The 21,907-nt window shown below is 47.7% G+C and overlaps 2 protein-coding genes across 2 annotated transcripts in view; one reads left to right on the forward strand and one right to left on the reverse strand.

The window, feature by feature from the left end:
• smtnb (smoothelin b) overlaps positions 1-16,746 on the forward strand; it is a 45,652-nt gene extending 28,906 nt beyond the window's left edge. The window contains exons 8-20 of the mRNA XM_086173524.1: positions 503-554; positions 1,483-2,082; positions 3,829-3,902; positions 10,387-10,560; positions 10,692-10,767; positions 10,915-10,947; positions 11,620-11,799; positions 11,888-11,950; positions 12,026-12,110; positions 12,197-12,367; positions 12,444-12,570; positions 12,750-12,901; positions 15,336-16,746. Of these exons, the coding sequence (XP_086029650.1) occupies positions 503-554; positions 1,483-2,082; positions 3,829-3,902; positions 10,387-10,560; positions 10,692-10,767; positions 10,915-10,947; positions 11,620-11,799; positions 11,888-11,950; positions 12,026-12,110; positions 12,197-12,367; positions 12,444-12,570; positions 12,750-12,901; positions 15,336-15,489 (1,941 nt within the window). The 3' untranslated portion in view covers positions 15,490-16,746. The remainder of the gene's footprint in view (positions 1-502; positions 555-1,482; positions 2,083-3,828; positions 3,903-10,386; positions 10,561-10,691; positions 10,768-10,914; positions 10,948-11,619; positions 11,800-11,887; positions 11,951-12,025; positions 12,111-12,196; positions 12,368-12,443; positions 12,571-12,749; positions 12,902-15,335) is intronic.
• A 202-nt stretch (positions 16,747-16,948) lies between these two features.
• Positions 16,949-19,827, reverse strand: selenom (selenoprotein M). Its single transcript, XM_086173526.1, has 5 exons — positions 19,611-19,827; positions 18,894-18,929; positions 18,773-18,807; positions 18,605-18,683; positions 16,949-17,569 (listed from the first exon to the last, which is right to left on the reverse strand). The coding sequence occupies exons 1-5, from the start codon at positions 19,707-19,709 to the stop codon at positions 17,339-17,341; spliced, it is 480 nt and encodes a 159-aa protein (XP_086029652.1). The 5' UTR covers positions 19,710-19,827; the 3' UTR covers positions 16,949-17,338.
• Between the last annotated feature and the right edge of the window lie 2,080 nt (positions 19,828-21,907).

Below are 21,907 nucleotides of genomic sequence, written 5' to 3' on the forward strand. Positions count from 1 at the left end.
TTGCCGGCACGCGGTGCACGCTGTTTCCCTTTTGTTTACCGGGTTACACAAAACACAGCGTGTACCTGAGAGGCTCTGCTTCACCTCAGCCGGTGTCATTTCCACCTGCTCGGGGGGGAGACACAGGGACGATGTTATGATTCAACCCCCCGACCGGTGCAGGAAAACACGCTAAAAGCCCGGCTGTTGACACAGCAACGGTTCCCGTCCTGTGCATCGAGGACACCGAGCCTCCACCGTGTCGCTCCTCTAAATGTGTTTACTCAAGACCTGTCCGGGACTCCTTTTTATTGTTCCCAGTTATACGTGCTGACTCTTGGTCGCCTGAGTGTAATGTAAACAGCGAGGAGGCCCATCAAGGCGTGCTTCCAAAAAAAGAACAGAGGACTGTGGGCTTTACTCCAAAAACAAACGTTACATAATGAAAACAGCGGCCGCTGATTTGTTTTATTGATTTCCATTTTTCCATATTCCTATCAATTCTTTTTCCCTCCCCGGCTAGGTGACAGTTAGCGATGATCGTCCCCTCTGCGTTGACAAGGCAAAGGATTCTGGTAAGATGTTATTCTATTTCCACTGGTACAGAACTTCACTAATTTGATTAGCTACAATTTCTGCGACTATTGTAGACATTTCCTTTTTACTTTACAAACAAAAAAATGCACTGCGGCGCTTATTGGGGGGAAAAAAAAAATCCTGCTTTTGGGAAACGTGATTAAAAATGAAATGAAAAAATAACACTGTAAGTAACACTAAAATAAATTCAATCACATACACTTTTGTTTCTTAGTACACTGACTTTCTGCTTGTAGCCTTCCAGCCGAGAGGTTAAGACACTCACCCGTGTGTTCATTTGCATTTTTCATCTTCATCCTGTGACCCTACAGAACTTCAGTGTGTGCAGACAATCACAGTGACTTGTGTGACCGTATAGGGCCATTTACTGGAGAGACAGGGGGAATGAAAATCGCGCCGCTTTCTCCCTTTAACAGACAATATCCTCTAACGTGCCCACTCTGCTTTAAACTGCTTTTCTCATCAAGCTGCACTTCTTTTTTTTTATGTGGTAGGACGACCCCTTTGAATAGCTCCCTCTAATCTTTAGTGTTGTTTTTTCCATTATCGGTGTCTGAGCTTTGAGCTCTGGGCACTTAAATTTGTTGAAAGCATTAAATATCAAGTCGGCTCGACTGGGGAGAAAAAAGCATCGGTAGACGGAAGGCGCACGTTCTGAAAAGACCCGATGAACAGGGGCTGGAAGAGGATGGTTTAAGTCGTGCAAAATCAAGTGGCCGGAAGACAATCCAGAGCAGCGGGGGGAGAAGACGGAGATTTTTGTAGGATTTTTGAGGTGGGGGGAGGAGGACAGCATAATTAGAGCAAGACGGCGAGTCAGAAGGAGTGCCTCGGGGTTCTGTTGTCTCTTCCGAGTGTAATTTTGCGCTTCCAACTTTCTCCCCTTCTTACATGATGTCTTCACAGCACCTCAAAAGAAAGATGTCATACTGGACAAGTTCAATCGTACCAACTCCGTGCGGGACAGGATGCGCAAGTTCACCGAGCCCAGTCCGACCCCGGTTCCGAAGAAGGGACCTCTGAGGAACGGCATAGTCAGCGGCCACACCAATTTTTCCAGAGCGGCCGAGATTTTCACAAACAGATCCCTCGGCGCATCTGGAGAGCGGCCAGCCCGGCCACATGTGGACTCTCGCACCTCTGTCGCCTCCTCCGGCGCGGGAAACGCATCCAAGACTCAGGCCACACCTCAGCCGAGAGGCGTGTCCGGCAAACTTCTGTCCTCGCCCGGCCAATCCGACGAGTCCGTGGGTGGGCAGAAGCATCCCGCTGAAAAGAGCGTGCGAGTCCTCGGCAGCGCAAAGGAAGACACGATCCCCGGGGGAGACGCAGGACAGCAAGGTGCCCCGGGAGAGGCAGAGCCAGAAGACATGAAGACTTTCCTCACCATCGAGATCAAGGACGGGCGCACCGCCGCCTCGTCGTCTTCGTCCTCGGGGGGCAACATTATTCCCATCACCAGCATGACGCCGCACATCAACGCCGATGCTACGGGGCAGCGAAGAGGTAGGACCGTCCGCCTGCTCGGCAACGAGAAAATGATGTTAAAACGTGAAAATTTGTTTTAACATCAATGCTTGTTTTATACACTGCTCAAAAAAAATAAAGGGAACACTTAAAAAACACATCCTAGATCCAAATGAATGAAATATTCTTATGAAATACTTTGCTCTTTACACGGTTGAATGTGCTGACAACAAAATCACACAAAAATGATCAATGGAAATCAAATGTATTAACCCATGGAGGTCTGGATTAGGAATCACACTCAAAATTAAAGTGTAAAAACACACTCCAGGCTGATCCAACTTTGATGTAATGTCCTTAAAACAAGTCAAAATGAATCTGTGTTGCTTCCTGAGTGGACACTATGATTTCACAGAAGTGTGATTGACTTGGAGTTACATTGTGTTGTTCAAGTGTTCCCTTTATTTTTTTGAGCAGTATAGTAAGGTACATTGAAAGCATTGTCACAGCCACCTTTAGGAATAAGTTAGCATGTCAATATCGGAATCCCAGCATCCGTAGGAGGCGACCCGCTCCGAGCCGCCGGTCAAGAGTGGGACGATAACGGCGTCTTTTGTCAGGGTGCGCAGGTCCCGGCAAAGTTTGAATATGAAACTGTGTGCTTTGTTCTGAAGGGTATTTGTTTTGTAACGGGCGTACTGCAGAGTAGATCGGGACAAAACAACACACTGTTTGAGGCCAGGATGAATAGCAATACTGTTTAACAGTGCGCTTGAAACAGACTCATAAGTTAGTGGTTTAAAAAAAAAAAAAAAAGGACAAAACAATGTTACAGTTTAGAGGGTGAAGTGGCGCCGACAATGACACTCTTGATTTGGAAAAAAAAAAACAAAAGAGACTTTTTTTTCCCCTTTCCCATCGCACATTAAAAAAAGAAAATCTCTGCCTTTAAGTGGATCCTTTGCCCTGTTGCTCCAAACCAATACTTTAGAATACGTCACCTTGAATTGTAAGTAGTAAAAAAAAAACGATTTGGTCCAACAAAACACCAAAGCTCAAATGATTCGACGACGATGACCCAAGTTTGTCACATTGTGTATATTTACGTTGCTCGACCAGTACAATGCAACCTATGTCGGTCGAAGGATCTATTTTACACGTGGCGGCGTCCAAAATTGGTTTTCTCAGAAACATCGGAACAAAAGCCAAAAAGAAAAGGCGTGTTGACATAATCCCATTTTGCAACAAGGGCAGAAACGGACGATCGCTCCTCCGCCACTCAACCATTCACACCGGACAATACTCCGTACCTTTCCCCACCGTTAGGAAACAATCTGGCGTCCCTGCCGTGCTCCTCCCTCCCCGGGGGTCACATCGTTCCTCCTCAGTTCAATTTGCTTTAATGGTTTTTGGCTCCTTTTTTGGGAATGTATCCCATTGACTGAGAGCAGGCCGTCGTCAGGTCTCCAGTTTCCCTCAAAAAGCGCCTTCAGAGTCTTAACTGTACACCGTGCTTCACTGGTGTGTATCATACCTAGGGGCTGGGACGGGGGGGGGGACCAGGAATGCGAGTCAAAGGGAGGTGGATCGGAGTGATGAGGGCTCATGTAGATCACGGCGTCATTTACATTTTCTTTGTTTGCGTCACTTTCGAGAGCGCCGCGCTTACATAAGCGGCTAACGGTAACCTCCGAAACGCACGGAGGCAACGCGCCGGCTCAATCCTGAAGCCTCGGGAGCTTCCACAAATCAATGAAAAAACCTGTGTGTCTGTGTCTGTTGCAGAGCTGACCCTTGGCCTCAGAGCGACCCCGTTTAAGATCACCTCGTCCGGACTGTGCTCGGGACCCTCCGTCAAGGTGAAGCCCAGCTACTGGTTTATTCATTTTTATGGTTACTCTGCAGAAGTAAAAAAAAAAAAAAACACGTCACCCCGACGTTCGTCGAGAAGACCGTTGTTCTCTTTTCGCCAGAGTAATTCCGCCACTGTGTCCGGAGGAATCGGGCCTTAAAAGCCAGCGAGCTCGGACAGTGAAGGACAGACTCGGAGAGAGGAGAGAAGAACAGTGTTTATCAAACATAGTGAGGGTAGCCAGTCACATCTCTCCTTGTAGGGTATGTGAAGGAGAGAGAGGGGGAGCCACAGGGTCCGGGCATTCCTCCTTCTCTCTCTGCACTTAATGCCCACAGAGATTTCTATTGGAAACCTTACCGAAATTACACCTCTCCCTCTTCGTCCGCAGTCAGCGCCGTATGGAAACAGATGCTGAGACTAGCTCTTCATCACGTCTTTCTTTCTTGGTGGGCTGGCGATGCAACTCTCGGATTGGCCGGGAGCCACCTGAGATCATTGCTTATGGTGGAAAGTGTCTGTGAGATAGAGGGTGAAGAGGGGGCGCCGGTTTATTCTAACACCCCCCCCCCCCCCAGTGACCCATTAGGGTTCGAGAGCGATGCTAAACTCCCGTTTGGCTCGGTCTCGTTCTTCCATGAATGGAAGTGTCCTTGTGAACAGAGAGTTCTGGGAGGGTTGAGAAGGTGTGGCGAGGTGTGGTCCTCGTCCGTCTGATTATGGGTAGATTGGGGCTCCTCTGGGCCGCCGTGTTGATTTAAGGGCTTGGGTCGCGGAGACGCACAAACACAAAGCCAGGTAGAAACTCAACACACCACATTAGCGTTTAGAAAAACAACAGGAAGCTACGGGAATATGAGCTTTATACCTCTGTGAGTGAGGATCACAGCATCGTCAGCCCGTCATGCAGGTAACCGGCTTTTTTGGAAACATGTCATGGCAATATGAAAATTGTTTATTGCTTCCCGGGTTCTTTACACGGCGTACCGCAGATTACAGCAGGCTATTTGCTTCTTTCAGCAATTACAAGTTGAGCTAATATTGCTATTAAGCCACCACCTCTAGTGTTTGTCATAACCTTTTAAGCCAGTGCTTAATAACAGCTGCAAGAGGCGCTATCCCTCAGAGCCCCATCCCATACTGCACATCGCGATCTAATTAACCGGATCATCATTGTATCGGCTTAACATGAACGCCGGCGGTGTCGTTCCGGCGAGGCCGTCCACCCGTCCTGCCCTCCGTTTTTGTCACGCGGAACCGCTGATCTTTTCAGATGAGCCGACCGCTTAGCTTTCACTAGAAACCCGGGTGTCTGGTGAGATCGTAAACACGGACACCGCTAGTAAGCAACGACCGGGGTCAAGGGGTCTCGGTCGCATCCAGACCGCCCCGTTTGACATTTCCACAGCCGACCGGAGGTGAGAAAGGATTGGACAAATCCAGGAGTATTAGAATCATATCAAACTCCCAGGTCAGGTGTCATCACGTCCTCTTCCTCCGCTTTCTCTGTCCAGATCTGCTTCCATGTACCGTAAACTGTGTTTTCTGCTTCTTTTGTTTTGGATTTTTTCCTGACCACAAGGAGACCCAGTCTGAGTGCACTACTACTCCCTATCTCGGCAATCTAAACTCAGCTCTCACAACCTCCCCCCGTCCCCGCGCTTGTGTTTTCAATGCTGATGTGTCGGTAACAGTCGTTGACTGTCCTTCTATTTAATATTTCTGGATAACCTGCATGAATTTATCATCAAGAGCTCGATGTCCGTATTGCACGGATAGAAAAGAATATCACAAAATAGTTCTATCTAGCTTTTATCTGTCAGTTTCAATTCTAATTCCTTATCGATTCGTGGCATTTTATGTCATTCAGAAGGCCGTCTTCTCTAGAAACTGTTCACCGTCTATCTTTTTTGCCAGCCGCTCCTGGTGATTCTCCGATCAAATCAAATTTCACTTGCAAACCCATTTGCCTTGGAGTGATTTCAAATCCTTGCGTGGTACAGAGCTGCGTGTCATCAAATAAGGATGAAAAATATACCCTGGAATCAAACCATAGCGAGTTTTCACGGCTCCTCCCTCCTTGTCGAACGCAAGTGTAAACAATGCCGTCGTTGTATAACCGGGGCGATGAGCGCACACTCACGACGACTCCTCCGTGCCACATCGGTCGCCGTGGCCGAAGCGCGTCCGGCATCGGCAGGTTGAGTCACCGCGAGGTCGGCATAAGGGCCGCATTGTTGACATACTGCTGATCCGTGACACGCGACCGTCAACTGGAGCAGGTCGCCGGTATCGCTGGTTCAAGGCTGCGCTGCGGGTGTGAATGCCGTCACAATGATCGCACGAGCCTCTGCGCAATTTTTCAGCTGACCATCATCTCATACCCATTGTTTTACACCGTCAGCTTTATTTAAACTTACTGGAGAGCTTTTGTCCTAATTGTCGTTACCCAAGTAAAATGAGTACTTTGGTTTTCCTCTCACTGCTTTTTTTTTTTTTTTGAGTACCCTCTTGAAAATGAAGTTGAGAGTTCATATAAAACAACTTTTATCTGTTGTATCAGATCCATATATTTATAGTTATATACAAAAAAACAACTTTTAATGTGCTCTAATGCAGTGGTTCCCAACCGTTTTATCACCGCGGACCGGTCAACGCTTGACAATTTTACCTCGGGTACACGGTACACGTAGATTGCGACTACAATAATAAACGTGAATCCCCTGTGTGGATCCACCTTTTCCCCTTTAAAATGAAACTTTCCATCCGACGTCCGCTTTTTACTCATTTTGCTAGGGTTAGCTTGTGGGTTACGTTTTTGGCGCTCAAGTGACCGAGACATAACCCAGAGATTCCGGTCATTTTTCAAAATAAGATTGTTCAAACTCAAACCTATAATAAATACTAATTTATATAGTAATTGATTATTTCTTGTGCGGCCCGGTACCAATTGATCCACGGACTGGTACCGGTCCGCGGCCCGGAGGTTGGTGACCGCTGCTCTAATGTACTCTTAATATTTATAAGTGTTCACTCCAAGGACCAAACTTTCCTAAAGTTTAATGGATACGCGTCTGTATCGATTAAACCCCCTCTCCTGACACCCCGTCTGCTCGGCTCCCTCTTCCTCGCCAAAAGCACTTCTTTCATCGGTCACGTGACGTGTTCGGGCTTTTTAGCCGGACGGCAATTTAAATAGCCGCCAAAGACTAAAGCGCCACACTTTTAACTCAGCCCGGGCCCAAAGCCACATCTAAACCCCCGGTGCTTGCCAGCGGAGGTGTGAAGGACAAAGGCTCTAAATAAACGGAAAACCGAAGGGGGGGGGGGGGTCTAAATTGTTGCCGCGCACCCACCGCTACACAACTTACAGGCTCGGTGGTAGAGGCATGTGTGTGGCACCTGGAAAAAGGGGATGGAGCTACTGTTGCCGAGGAAACTGGATTCTTTGCAAGCTTATTGGCCATCAGCTCGCAGACCACTTGAGAGGGTCGATTTGCACGGAGGCTATAAAGATCATGCTATCGAAGCTGAGCGGAAACAGGCTGACAGCGAGGACGCCGCGCATTCAAAGGCTGAACTTTCTCTGCATATTAACTTTGAACTTAAGTGGAGTTTAAAACTTGACATCAGAAAGCTGTTGCGGCCATGCCTGGTGTAAACTTGGACTCAAACCCAGCCTCCAGAGAGCAAGAGGAGTCGGTCGGCCCGGACGCTCCTTGCGCCGAATCCAGCCTGGAGGAGTTGATCGGCGACGTGTTCATTGAGGAGGCAGCGGAGGAAGAGGAGAGGAAATCGAGATTGACATTGCAACATGCGATCGAGGAGATCCACAGGGACCTGGGCGCCTTCGGTAAGCGAGTGGACGCACGGCTGGAGCTGGCGGCGACTCGGGCGGTTCCTCTCGCAGAGGCCGTGGCCGGGCTGCAAGAAGAGAACGTAAGGTTGCGGATTCAGCAGGACAGACTGGCGAGGCAAGTGGAGGCATTGTGCCGGCTGATGGGACTATCTGATCCCTTGCTGCACGGACCGGCCAGCTCACCCTCTGTTCCATGTGAAACCAATACTCCACCCGCTGATTCTCCATCCCGCACGCCCCAGGATGAGGCTTTCCAAACACCGGATGATACTCCGTTCCGCCCTTCCCAGGATACACCGCTCGAGACTACCCCGGATGACGCATCGAATGATCCCCGGGAATTAAAATCTAGCCCCGGAGACTCTGATTCTGTACATGAGGCAAACACGCCGCAAGCTTCGGAGTCGGGGTCGTCACCCGTCTCTCACCCCCCTGCCTATGCATCGCGCCGCTCTCTCTCCGCGCCGTGTCTAACGGCACATGTTTTATCCAGCGGCAACAGCCAGGTACACAAATCGTAAATGCCTGTAGATCGTCCGGCTGCGCCGTTGAGCAACGCCAGATACGGGTCTGTTATGAATCACGAATCTAATAATCTGAGCGCGTCCTCACTCTGTCCTCCCCCGTACCCTTGTTCACCTTTCGCACGTTTGACATCCCTTAAAGCAAGCATTTTCAGTGTTTTTGTCCGTATTCTGATATTTGTAGGGATATTTGATGTTGAAGTCACATCTCCAATTATTCAAACGGCCAGAGTTCAAATCTGAGCGGCGTCTGCCCATCCGCAGCGCTGGGAAGTGTGTGTTCCTCCAACCCTTTGCACCTTCTTACTGGACCGACATGTACAGTTTCAGTAAAATGCTTACGAAGCCTTCAGCAGAGCTCAAAGTTGTAAAACCAATTCATTCACCAAATAATAGCCCTCGGTCTTTTTAGGTTTTTTATGTTTGTGAAAGGGGCAATTTTATGCACCGCCGAGTCCAACTCAGCCGGAGAATTTGCTCAAACTGAATTAAACATGACTCGGGCACTTTCTCGGCCCGCATTGTGTCCCAAAACATTCTTCGCCGGTCAAGTGCCTCTCAGCCCGGTTCGTCCCGCGGGCCAGAAAATCCTTTAAAGCCAGATGGCCAACGGCGTTGACCGTCTGCGTTCGAGTATTGTTCCTCCCCGGGGAAACCTGGTCTGGCCGGAGGCCCCGGAGGAGAGGAGGGCCGGCCCGCACTGGACGGGGACGAGGCCAGCTGTCTGAGCTATATCTAGCCGCGGGCTCAGTTACAACAAAAGCACTGTAGCCACAGTAAGAGTTTATCGTGTGCCGCAAGCATTCGGCACCATCTGAAATTTCAATAGGTGTTGTCTTTGGGATGCGGTCACTGAAAATATTTTCCCCTTTTAAAATCAACATTTGCCATAATGAGGCTTTTTTTTTTTTTTTTTTTTTACCCATTACATTACATTGCATTTGGCAGACGCTTTTATCCAAAGCAACTTACAATAGAGGACATAGGGACTGCAAATACACTTGCAAATACACGATGCACAGGAAATATACAGAACAGTAAGCTTGGGTTAGTGAGGTTTTTTTTTTTTTTGACAGACACACAAACCTACACACACACACACACACGCACTGCATAGCCTAACTTGCAGCCAACCTGATCTGGGGCATCAGCGCAGTAAAAAGTCTTGAAAGAGAAATGTTTTTACCTGTTTTTACCCCCCTCCACACTACGCACATCAGCTTTGTAATTTTGCACGTCCTCATGTTACAGTGTTCAACACACGGCTGAATCCAACGGATCATTTAAACATCCGCAACCGCACGTCGGTCCTCGCGAGGCACTGTTACAGAAGCCGACGTGATGTTACGTTAATTCGTCGGACGAAAAACAGGATGCGGATGAATGTATTCCTTTGAAGACCTCAACAGACAAACTCCCACGCTACTTTACAGTGTCATCAGTCATCGTTGCTTCGACTGAGAGACCCTTGACTTCAGAAATAACATACTGTGCATTTAATGACCTGTAATGTTATATTTGAGCTTGAGATGTTTGCCTTCCCCTTCCTCTGTGGACACTCCGTTCTCTCTCCCTCTTCACGACCGCTCTCGTGTTAATCCGCTGCTTCTGCGGCAGGAGGAACAACTTTAGATGGTTTTTCTTGGCGGGGTTTATGTCCCCTAATGCCGGGGAGATAAATCCACCCGTCGGCCGTAACGCCGTCACGTAAAACTCCGGGTTCGCCGTCGCTTCAGTCGGTCGCCACGTCGGTGAGTCTTGACGGGAATCTGGCGGGGGTTTGGTTTTTAGCGTGACTCGCTCTGCGTCGGTCTCACGGCCGACAGCGAGACGGAAGAAATGATGAGAGATGTCGCGCGAGCAGACTTGGTATTAAAAAAAGACTGAGGGAAATATGTTAGCTGTATGTAATGTGTCAGTCACCCAGGAATGTTATGGCTATGGTGCGTCTGCGTGCGTTAGCATACATCAGTTATGTTTAGACATTGAGCTGGGAGTCACCGGTTTTCAGTCACGGTCGTAGTCAAATGAACAATATTCTTCATTCCCGTTTCTTCTCTGCATCGAGTGCCGACTTGCAAATGCATGCGTCGCGTGTCTTTGCGCAGATGGAGACCGAGCCCGTCGTGGCCTCCGAGCCGGCGTTCTCCGCCGTGACATCGGTCCAGGTGGAAAGCCAGGTGCCCGCCATCCCCAACGGCGCCGGCACCGAGGAGGGGCCGGGGAAGCTGACCGCCGAGCAGCTGGCTGCCATCGATGATGAGGAGCTCCTTGACAAAATGGTACTTTTGGTGACGCGTTCAAAGGGAACACTTTGGGATTCATACACAACAGCTTGTGAACGGCGAGTTGCTTCAGCTACTGTCTGGGAATTAACCGCTCTCTCTTTTTTTTTGATCGTTTCTTCAAACAGCTCGACGAATCCAAAGACTTCGAGGAGAGGAAGATGATCCGCGCAGCCATGAGAGATCTCCGCAAGAGAAAGAGAGGTAAAGAAAGGAAAAAGGCCGTCTGTTTCCGCGTCTGCGCCAAAGTTCGGAAACGCGTGCCGGCTCGGCAAATTCACACTTTTTAAAAACTTTTAAAACTAGTTAAATGTCCGTTTCCATGAAATGTCTTGTGGTTCGCCCCCTCAGAGGCCATGCTGGGATGCACTCAGGAGGAAATAGGTAGGACGGGTTGGTTTGTCGTGTGGTTTGGCGACTGACACGCGCCTGCATCCTCTTGTTTTCGTGTGCGCGCACCATCCCGCCATCGCCGGCCGTTTCCACCCCGGCGTGTGTAGCGGGCGACGCTAAACATGTCGACAGATACATGCATGAGTTTTCTGTGTGTCGTGTGATGTTATGTTTTTTTTATTTACTCCATATACTTAAATTTCCCACAACAGCGAGCACACCTTTTCTCTGTTCCGAGGGAATCCGAGAGGGAAACGGTTTTTCAATCCGTTCCTAAAAGACGGGTGCGGTATTTCGGGTATCTGCATTCTGGACGATTTGCTGAACTCGATTCAACCCTCCGCGGGGGGACACGCTTGTGTTTTCTCTCGTTGACCCGCAATGTTTTCGCAGTCCATATTACTTGACAGCTCTGGCTCCGCGGCGAGCCGGCTGCCTGCTGCCTGATGGTGTTTGTGTGTTCAGAGGAGTTTTACAGTACCGCGGAAAGAATGCTGAAATGTAACCCCGTCAGAATTGGAAGCTCTTTTTGAATCCATCTTTGTGGCTGTCAGATGTGGCGCTGTGAGCTTGTTTAGGAACTCTCGCCCTTCCTCCTCTTTTTTTTTTTTTCCACTGACATCATCTGGCCTTTCCTCTCTTCCTCGCCCCGTCCGCCCTCAGACCTGAGAGAGAAGGAGCGCGAGACCCGCCTGCAGGAACTCCGGCAGCAGAGGGAAGAGCGCGCACAGAAGGCCCGCCCGGGGGCCGGAGCGGGCGAGGTGGTGGTGAGGAAGGTGGAGAAGTCGGCGGACGGCAGCACCCTCAGTCAAGTCACCAAGACAAATCGCTTCGCTCAGTCTGGTAGATAAATCATTTCTAATCTACGCACGAAAAAGAAGCTCTTGTTTCGCCGAAGGATATCCGTTCTAAATCGCCCATTTGCGCGCAGATGATGGGAGCAGATCTACTCGTAGCACCGTCGTCGAAGCCAGCTACGTGCAGAAAACAGACCGTGAGTGATCTTTGTAGTCGACCGTTATTTGTTTACGTCTTTGTTTAACGGCTACGCTTTCTGTCCACGCTTCAGGAGGGACGGTCCAGTCTAAATCGTACAGCTTCTCGTCCTCCACCTCCTCCTCTTCCTCTACAAACACGAGCAAAAAAGTCGGCAGGTAAGCCGGCGGGCCTCGGCGCGGGAACGACGTCTTAACGCGCAGCGTTCGCAAACTGACGCCTCCCGTGTCGATGTCCGCCGCAGCGTTTTCGACCGTGAGGACGACACCTCGTCGCGTGGCGGCGGGCTGGCGGCGCTGGAGCGCAGGCAGGCGGAGAGGCGCAAGGAGCTGATGAGGGCCCAGACTCTGCCCAAGACCTCGGCCATGCAGGCCCGCAAGGCCATGATCGAGAAGCTGGAGAAGGAGGGGGGCGGGTAAGGAGGGGCCGAAGAGAGAAGAGACGCAGATCGAAGCATGTAAATATTAACACGAAACCTGTCTTTTGTTCAGACCGCCAAACCAGGCCGTCGCCAAGGTAAACAGGGTTCAGAGATCCACCAGCTTCGGTGTACCCAATGCCAACTCCATTAAGCAGATGCTGCTGGACTGGTGCCGCGCCAAGACCCGCTCATATGAGGTCAGCCATTCAGCCGTGGCCACCTTTTGTGTTTCCTGCTGTTTATCCTCAATATGTGTGTGTGTGTGGGGGGGGGGGGGAACCTGCAGTCTGAGACGGGTCCAAATATTTTCCTACCCTCAGGGACGCTTCCATCACTAACCCGTCACTGCTCTTCTTCTGTTTCTCCCACCCGTCAGCACGTGGACATCCAGAACTTTTCATCCAGCTGGAGCGACGGCATGGCATTCTGTGCTCTCGTGCACAACTTCTTCCCTGACGCCTTCGACTACGAATCCCTGAGCCCGAAGAACCGCAGGCAGAACTTCGAGATTGCCTTCAGCTCTGCGGAGTGAGTATCAACAACGAACCCGTTAACATGTGAACTAATGGACTAATCGTTTTGTGAACCTCCTTGTAGCAGCCGCGGAACGGGTGACCCCCCCTTTTTTTTTTTTTTTTCACCCCCCCGGAATCCTCATCTCACTCTTCTCGACCCCCCAATTGTCCAACCAAATCACGGTGAAGATGGTGCCGGAGACGTCTTCGCTGCACGGTGCAGATCTTCCCTCTTTCTCTTTTTCCATCTCAATAAAATCCAGTTGACGGCGACGTCAGGAAAACCTCCACCGCCGTCCAAATGTTCACTTTCGCTGTCTCTCCCAGGTGTATTGAACCCCCTCGAGGCCGAGCAATACCAATAACCGTCCCTCCTATAATTCCTCTATGAAGGAATTGGAGGAGAACACGGACGTGTTTTTGTCCAAGCCGCCACCCTCCACCTCACACCCCTTTTCTTTTTTATTTACTTATTTTTTGTTTACTCCTTATTTCAAACTTCTCCCTTTTATTCCCCCCCCCTCCCCCCGCCCACGTATGCGTGCGTGCTCACGTGCACCTAGTAGGAGACGGTCCATGTTGATTCATGCGCTCAACACTGGACTGGCACCCAACCACCGCCCAAGTTTTTCTATATTTATGTTGCACTATCACTCATGTCCCCGAGGCACTCCTGACACTCCCAGCACAGAGACTCGCACATTCTCTCACACACACACACACACACACACACAAGTACACTCACGCCAGAGGCACTGTATGGTTGTATCTTTGTATCTTTGCAGAATCCATGGGTTTTTTTTTTTTCTGCCGCATCCTGTTTTACCTCATCGCGTCCCCAGTTTGTGTCGAAACGGCCTCCCGTCTCAGTGCGCAGAAAAAAAAAAAAACGCCGAACAAAAAGGCTCAAATGGGCATTGCCTGATGTTCATTTGACATTTTGTTTTGTCACTTGTGTGTGTATATGTGTGTGTGTGTTTGTGTGTGTGTGTGTGTGCGCGTGTGAGGGCGCGTGCGCGTGAGAATGTCACATCCCGTATGTACCATTGTGTTCATGAAGCATGTCAAACCCATGGCTATATTTGTGATCACAGAGAATGTAATGTTGTTGTTTCTTTTTGTGTCTTTTCTCTCTCCTTCTGTCTCCACTCTGAACCTCCTTCATGTGGCTGCTCACTGCTTCATCCGCTCTCCTCTTCATCTCCACCATCACGCTGCGGTTCCTTCTCTCTCCTGATCTGCCCTCACCCTTTCCCTACGGGTCTCCGTTCCTCCACCTGTCCTCCCCCCCCATCTTCTCCCCCGGGCTCCGTCTGCCGGGCGCAGGAAACTAGTGGACTGTCCGCAGCTGTTGGATGTGGACGACATGGTGAAGATGCGTGAGCCAGATTGGAAGTGTGTGTACACATACCTGCAGGAGTTCTACAGGGGTCTGGTGACGAAGGGCCTGGTTAAAACCAAAAACTCCTCCTAAAGTCGCACCCCGTCTAAAACTGAACCCATGGTGAGAGAGGGGAAATCCCACCGCAGTCGAACCTCCCATTGGCTCCGCTAAACTAATGGGATATTTTGTATGTGTGTGTGTGTGTTTGTGCGTACGCTTGCATCAAATCCAACTTCCATGTTGGGATTTCTTGGGCCGAAGCACTTCGAGGACCCCCATCGGTGTTTTCAAACAAGTCGTCAGAAAATAAACAGACGACATAATTCCGTTCAAGTTGTTTGCCTTTTTCTTAAACTGCCCCTCGAGGCGTTCAAGGACATCCATGTACAATACCGCACGGGACTAAATAACCAATCTCCACATCAAAACAAAGCTTAAATTTCCCTTAATATGAGTTCATATTTGTGCTTTTCGCCTTCTTATGCTGGGCGGCGGACATCGGAGTGCGTGAGTACTCTGCCCCCCGGTGGTCACCGTCCGCACGATCCCATTATTTAAATTGATTGTCTAAAATTGCCTTTAAAGGGAATGTAGACAAGAGTTTGAGTGGGTGGGGAGCCACATAAAGGCGAACGCCGGTGAGACTTGTATCAACAAAAGTGTAGAATTTTATAAATGATTCATCTTAAAAATATCCAGGTCAGTTTGTAATGAAAGAATGGCTTCTGAGTGGCACACTACCCATTCCTGCACAGTTTGAACATTGAATTTAGAAACAACGTGCTTTTACCACAAACAAATGGGAAGATAGCGAATGATAAAATGTCTGTGGAGGTTCTCAGTCATCTAGGTCATGGTGAATCGAAAATCTTGTCGTGGCAACTGGACGTTTCACCCGGGGTGAAACGTCTTAAAGTGAAGAAATTCCAGCCCAGTTGCCAGGACAAGAAATGAGAAAACGCTTTCCTCAAATTCTCCTGGGTGTAAATGCCGCGTTGCCCGTCCCTCCGCCGCTCGTCCTCGTCCTTCTCACGGACCGTCTTTGTCTCCCTCTGCTCCTCAGGACACACGTCAACTGCATGCCCCTGCTGGAGGTGGAGGACATGATGATCATGGGCAATAAGCCCGACTCCAAGTGCGTTTTCACCTACGTGCAGTCTCTGGTTAACCACCTGCGCAGACACGAGATGGCGATGGGTCGGCCCTCCGACCTCTGATCCGCCGCTCAGTGACTGTCGGTGCCGTCTCCACCCTCGCCAAATGAAATACTCCTCTGACAAGACGGGCCACAGAGTTGCACATCTCTGACTGGACTGAGGTGTGCGTTTGTGTGTTCGCCGTCTTCCGTCTTCCGTGCGTATTTGTATTCCCCGAGTGTCGTTCTCTGCCGGTTACACTTGTAACTCACAGTCCCGGGGAAACGCTTTTGTATTCCGGCTCCTCGAAACCTTGACGTGCACTAACTGTCACCAAGCGATTGTACCGAGACACTTCAAGAGAGAAAAAGCAACATTTACAGAGGTTATTTCCCCTTTTATTCTTATTTATACCTGTGTCTTCTTTGCTCATGTGTTAAATGCTGTCGCATTGCTTCGGTTTGCTCCCCGGGGGACGAAAATAACACACCCTGCTACAAGACGCGTTATTCGGTTTTCCCACTTTGGTACTCCTTCATTTTTAGACCAAATCTGGTCACTCTTTAATATTTTAAGTTATTATGTTATCAATAAGCATGTTGTTTATTCTGCGAGCACTGGGATGTTTTTTTTTTTCTTTCCCCCCCATTCTTTTAAGTTGTAATCCAGCTCTGAGAACATGCTACGGACTTTTGCTGAATTGTACTTTAAAACTGTTTTTTTTGTGTGTGTTGTAATTGAAACATGCTTTTGGTTAACACACTAACGCGCGTGGGGAGGGGACACACTCACTGTGGTATTGCTCAGTCGGGACTTTCGTCTTGTCAAATTGATTTTCTAGCGTCACATTTCACACTGCCAAACACTCACAAAGCAAAAGGGCTCTTTATTTATGCTTGAGTTTTCTTGCCTGTTAGTATGTAAATTACACGTTTGAGGATCTACTTTTAGGTCACCAGCAAGTTTTAATGAAAACGAACCGGGCTGATTATTCTGGTTATTTTTCTGGGCCTGACGGAAAGTGTATTTTCCAACTTCCATCGCTTGCAGGTTGTCAGAACAGGAATGAAAATAACCGGTGATGTATATTTTATAATCCCGACACTACACGGTCTTTTTAAGACTTTTATATTGTTTGTACAATATGGGTTCTGTGGGAAGCTTGTTTAAAAATTGAGATCAAATGTATTTTGGAAAAATAATTTAGAGAAATATTTCAAAAGGGGGAGGATTCCCTCCAAAAGCCAGTTTGTGCTGTACAGAAGAGCTTAAAACACAATTTTCATGTGTCTGTGCACTGCAGTTTATGTGAATTAACAATTAAATTGGAGGAAAGAATTTGGGGCGTTTGTTATTTATCCAATTGTCTGGTTGAAAAAAATTCTTGACATTTTTATTTTCCACAGCAGGTAATTCTTTCCGAATGACATGCAGCAGACGGGTTGTATCCCAGCATGCCACAGGCCGCGTTCGCCTTTTCAGACTCCGCCAAACCTGCATACCTTTTCGTTTTAAGCGGAAGCACGCACACCCACATGGAATCCTTTTCACAAAATTTTATTTCCTTTCTCCTTCTTTTACGAGCCTCACTTGACCCGACTTGTGTGTGTCAACCCGACTCCGGCAGAACACGCAGCATCGACCCCAAGCCAGTCCTACGATTTCGGCTTGGAGCTTCATTCAGTGTTGCGGCGGGCGGCGAGCGAAACACAGGAGCGTCAAGTGAGGGAAATCTACATTTCCAGTCTTAGTGGCAGAGTAGAAAAAGGACTTTGCAAAACCGTAATTGACACCGACCATTTGTGCTAACGCTAGGGTTTGGTTTCACCCTAAGCGCCCCCGTTGTGTGCTGGCCTGGTGAAATGACAGGAAGTCCTGCTATTGCAAAGCCATAGGCCGCCGAGCTCGGCGCCACTATGGGATTCCTACATTATAGATCGGTGTGCTTGGTGGCGGAATCTGGATCCGAGGAGCCGTTCTCGCCGCCGGGGGGAGCGGCGGAGGGCTTGCTCGACGGCTCGTCTTTGAACGGGCTGTCCTTGGCGGGAGAGAAGCGGAATTCCTCGGGCACCTCGTCCTCTTCTTGAGCTTTCTTGTAGAAGCCCAGGTTCGCCAGCAGCCCGTTGATCTCCGAGCGGGTCATGTCAGACAACGCAATTCTCTGGCGAGGACACAGAGTGAAAAGGACACAATGTGACCGCTGTCTGTGCAGCTTAGCTTTTATGGATAATTACTTCTGGCCTTTGAATGACTGTAAATGGATATTAATGGATTTAAGCAATTGTTAAAGAAGGTAACTGCTCTCATAAACCTGAGGCTTAAGTGGAAAAGAATGATAGTTAGTGTGAAAGTTTGGTATTCTGCCCTCATGTGGTCAAAGACTTACACTACTTGTACACAACCACTTGACTTTTTTTTTTAAATTCTCAGCAGGCATATATGTGAGTGTGTGTGTATATGTATATACGTGTAAACACATACATATTTTTTGTGTGTGTGTGTATATATATATATATATACACGTATATACACATATACATATAACACACTCACACACATATATATTGAGTGACAAAAATATAGCGTGGACCTACATTCCTGGTTCTGATGCTCACACCCGCTTAGTTGAGACGGAAAAGCTTTAGAACAGTCCTTAGTCTTAGACATGATCTCAAAAGAAATTCTATTGTCTTTTTCAAATATAATGCACAGCAGATTTACCCCAAGGCTGGTGGCTCATAGATTTTTTTTTCTAAAATCTGCAAAAATGAGAGCCTATCAAACACATCTGAACATGCTGGTCCAGACTTGTGAGTCATAGAGTCAAATCTGAGGATAATCTTTCGGCCCATCATAGATCGAACTAGACACATTGTGTCATTTTATTCTTAAATCTTGCGAGGTTTTGAGGAGTTTCGAGTCGACCAAAAAAATATTTGGCCACCCTTTCGTTTATGTTTCACCAAATGAAGACCACGGCATCGCTTTCATCCCTCATCGACCGCCCTCGGCACTTTCTAACTTCCTTTTTTTTTCATCTCAGGTTTCAACTTCTGCGGATCCAAGCCCTGACAGGTTGAGGTGATTAAAATTCAAAATGTCAATGAACGACAGGTGGCGCAGCGCTAAGATTGACACTGAGTGTGCTGTAACATGGAAAACCAGGCAAATATAAACGGAAATGCTAAAGACTTACATCCAGCTCCTCGTAATAGTGGTTGAGGAGGACAAGCTCAGGGTCGGCCCCAGGGATGTGCTTCATCACCAAGTTATGGCTGAGGTGTCAACAGTCAAGGACCAGCAGACAAAGAAATAATAGATTTTGCAGGGCAATTCAATCATTAGCGTTTCAGACAAAGGATACTAAAGAGGTATATCCTGCATCACAAAGGCTTTGACCTGCAGAACAGAATGGGAAGCATGTTTTTTTGCACCCAAATGCGATTTATTGGTCAGGGTATTGACTTTGCCAGTCACTTCCTTACCTCTCTGAGCCTGTTCAGCTGTCATCCACCACAGGTCTGTAAGAGGAGAGAGTATGAGAATGTCTGGTCTGTCCTTTCACACTGACACGGTTTGTTCCCCGGGGGCAGTGACTCATTCACAGCACTACTTCAGTGTCAAGCCTCGAGTGTTGAGCGCTCTCTGACATTGATATTGTAATATTGCCCCTTTTGAAGTTCACTGATTCAAGTACCGGGCGAGGGAAAAAAAAAGAAGAAAACCAACCTAACCCATTTTTGTTGACATCTGACACTTTAGTATTGAGTAACAGGTGTGAATAACATAATAATGCCAATGGATGACACACTTTGTTGCAGGTCTGCTTGCAGGAGTGTCTTGATGACACCCACCCTTCCCCTCCTCACCCACATTTTCGAGCAAACAAAAGAATAGTGAGAAGAAATTCTGTGTTTTCATGCAGGCCCTGGCTCTTCTGTGATCAAATAAGTTTCATAGTTTGCTCGTCGTGGCGTTTTAAAACAATTCCATAACGGGTGTGCATAACTAGGTGGCATGCTCAGGTAGGTTCGTCTGCGCAGGCGCAGAGCGAACCCGGGGCTAAAACGCTAATTTATCCAAATCAGATGATTCGTCCCCCTTTTTTTTAATTAATTTAATTTAGTTTTTTTTTTTTTTTGGAAGGTTACCCAAACTAAGGTCTCTCGTGGATCGGAACCGATCGCGAAGCGTCCCCGTACCTCCACCCTGGCTCTGGCCAGCCCCTCCGGCTTCTTCACATCCAGATCCACGGCCGAGGCGCAGTGAAGAAAACCGGCCAACACGACCAGCAGCCGCATGGTTCCCTTCCCGATCGGGCCCGGACACACACTCAAAACACACACACACACACACACCGGGATGTGTGACGGTGTGCTGTCCGGACGGTGGAGGTGATGTGCGGCTTTGTCACGTCCGGACTCCTTGCCACGTCAAAGATGTCTCCCCTCCTGCGTGGGCGGGGGAGGAAGAGGAGGCCTCTGATTGGCTGCTCTCTTTCCAGTGGAATACATATAACAACAACAACAACAACAACAACAACAATAATGATAATAATAATAATAATAATAATAATAATAACAATAATAACAATTACATATATATGTATAATATATCATACATATGCACACACACACACACACACACACACACACACACACACACACACATATATATGTATGTATATATACACATATTGTGTATATACACTTATATACATATGCATCATATATATATATATATATATATATATATACATATATATATATATATAGTAGTGATTGTAGTGAGTCACAAATGTTGGGGTTTATGTTGATGCTTATTTTCTGTGTGATTTTGGGGTTGCTGGGAATTTTGTGGGTGTGATTTGGGGTGAAATGACTTCTATTTGTTTGTTTTTTTTTAATCTGGAATTGAGCGGAAACAGTTGTATTGCAGGCTTTTGTGGCAACAGATATTGCTCACTCAACAAACGTTTTACTGTCACCTGGCTGTTTCCCTGACTAAAACGCAACAATATATACGGTCAGGTCAATAAGTATTTGATTCCCCTGTGATTTTCCAAGTTCTCCCACTTAGAAATCATGGAGATCACACTGTATGATTTTTTTTAACGATTTGTTTTTAAAGCACAAGGTAAAATAAGTATTTGATCACTTGCTTATCAGCCAGATTTCTGCCCCTCAAAGAACTGTCTCTGCTTTTCAAGAGTCCAACTGCTCTCTGCTCATCATTCTAATTGAGTAGCTGAATTTGAGGTTGTCAGTTTTCTTAAAGACACCTGTGCATCCCTGAATCTGTCAGAAGTGTAGCAGCCAACATGAGTAAAACCAAAGAGGTGTCAAAAGACTCAAGAGACAAAATTATTGACCTTCACAAAGCTGGAAATGACTTTTACAGAGCAATTGCCAAGCAGCTTGGTGAAAAAAGAACAACTGTTGGCGCTATTGTCAGAAAATGGAAGAGGCTACGGATGACTGTCAATGTCATCTTCTCCTCGTGGGGTATCAATGATGCTAAGAAAGGTGAACAATCAGCCCAAAACTCCACAGGGGGAGCTGGTCAATGATCCGAAAACATCTGGGATCACCGTTTCCAAGGTTACTATCAGTAATACACTCAAACATAATTGTTTAAAATCATGCATCACACGGAAGAATCCCATGCTTAAGTCAACCCATGTCAAGGCCCGTCTGAAGTTTGCCAGGGACCTTCTGGATGATCCAGAGGACTCATGGGAGAAAGTTTTGTGGTCAGATGAAACCAAAATAGAACTCATTGGTCTGAACTCCATTCACCGTGTTTGGAGGAAGAAGAAGGATCATTATCATCTCAATAAATGCATACCTACAGTGAAGCATCGTGCTCTGGGGGTGTTTTTCAGCTTGGACAACCACACTCTATTAAAGACAGGATGAATGTAATGCGCTTTGGATCACAAACTCTTCCAATTCTTCTCCAAACTTTTTCTTCCCATCATTCTGGTACAGGTTGATCTTAGTTACATCTGTCCAAAGAATGCTGTTCCAGAACTGGGCTGGCTTCTTTATGTGCTTTTTGGCAAAGTCAATTCTGTTTCGAGGCTGATTAATGGTTTTCACCTTGTGATGAATACTTTTGTATTCACTCTCATCTTTATGGTAGACTTAGATACAGATACACCTGGAGAGTGCTCTTCACCTGAGAAGATGTTGCAAAGGGGTTTTTCTTCACCTTGGAAAGGATTCTGCAATCATCCCCCACTGTTGTCTTCCATGGACGTCCAGGCCTTTTTTTGAGTTCCCAAGCACACCAGTGCACTCAGAATGTACCAAACTGTTGATTTGGCCACTCCTAACATTTCTGCTATCTCTCTGATGGATTTCTTCTTTCTTCCAGCCTCAGGATGGTCTGTTTCACCTCTATTGAGAACTCTTTTGACTGCATGTTGTGTGTTCACAGCAACAGCTTCCAAATGCAAACGCCACACCTTGAATCAACTCCAGACCTTTTAACTGCT

The sequence above is a fragment of the Fistularia commersonii genome, chromosome 26 (assembly GCF_037954325.1).
Source record: "Fistularia commersonii isolate RoL2024-O1a breed Wild chromosome 26, RoL_Fcom_v1.0, whole genome shotgun sequence".
Taxonomy (NCBI): domain Eukaryota; kingdom Metazoa; phylum Chordata; class Actinopteri; order Syngnathiformes; family Fistulariidae; genus Fistularia; species Fistularia commersonii.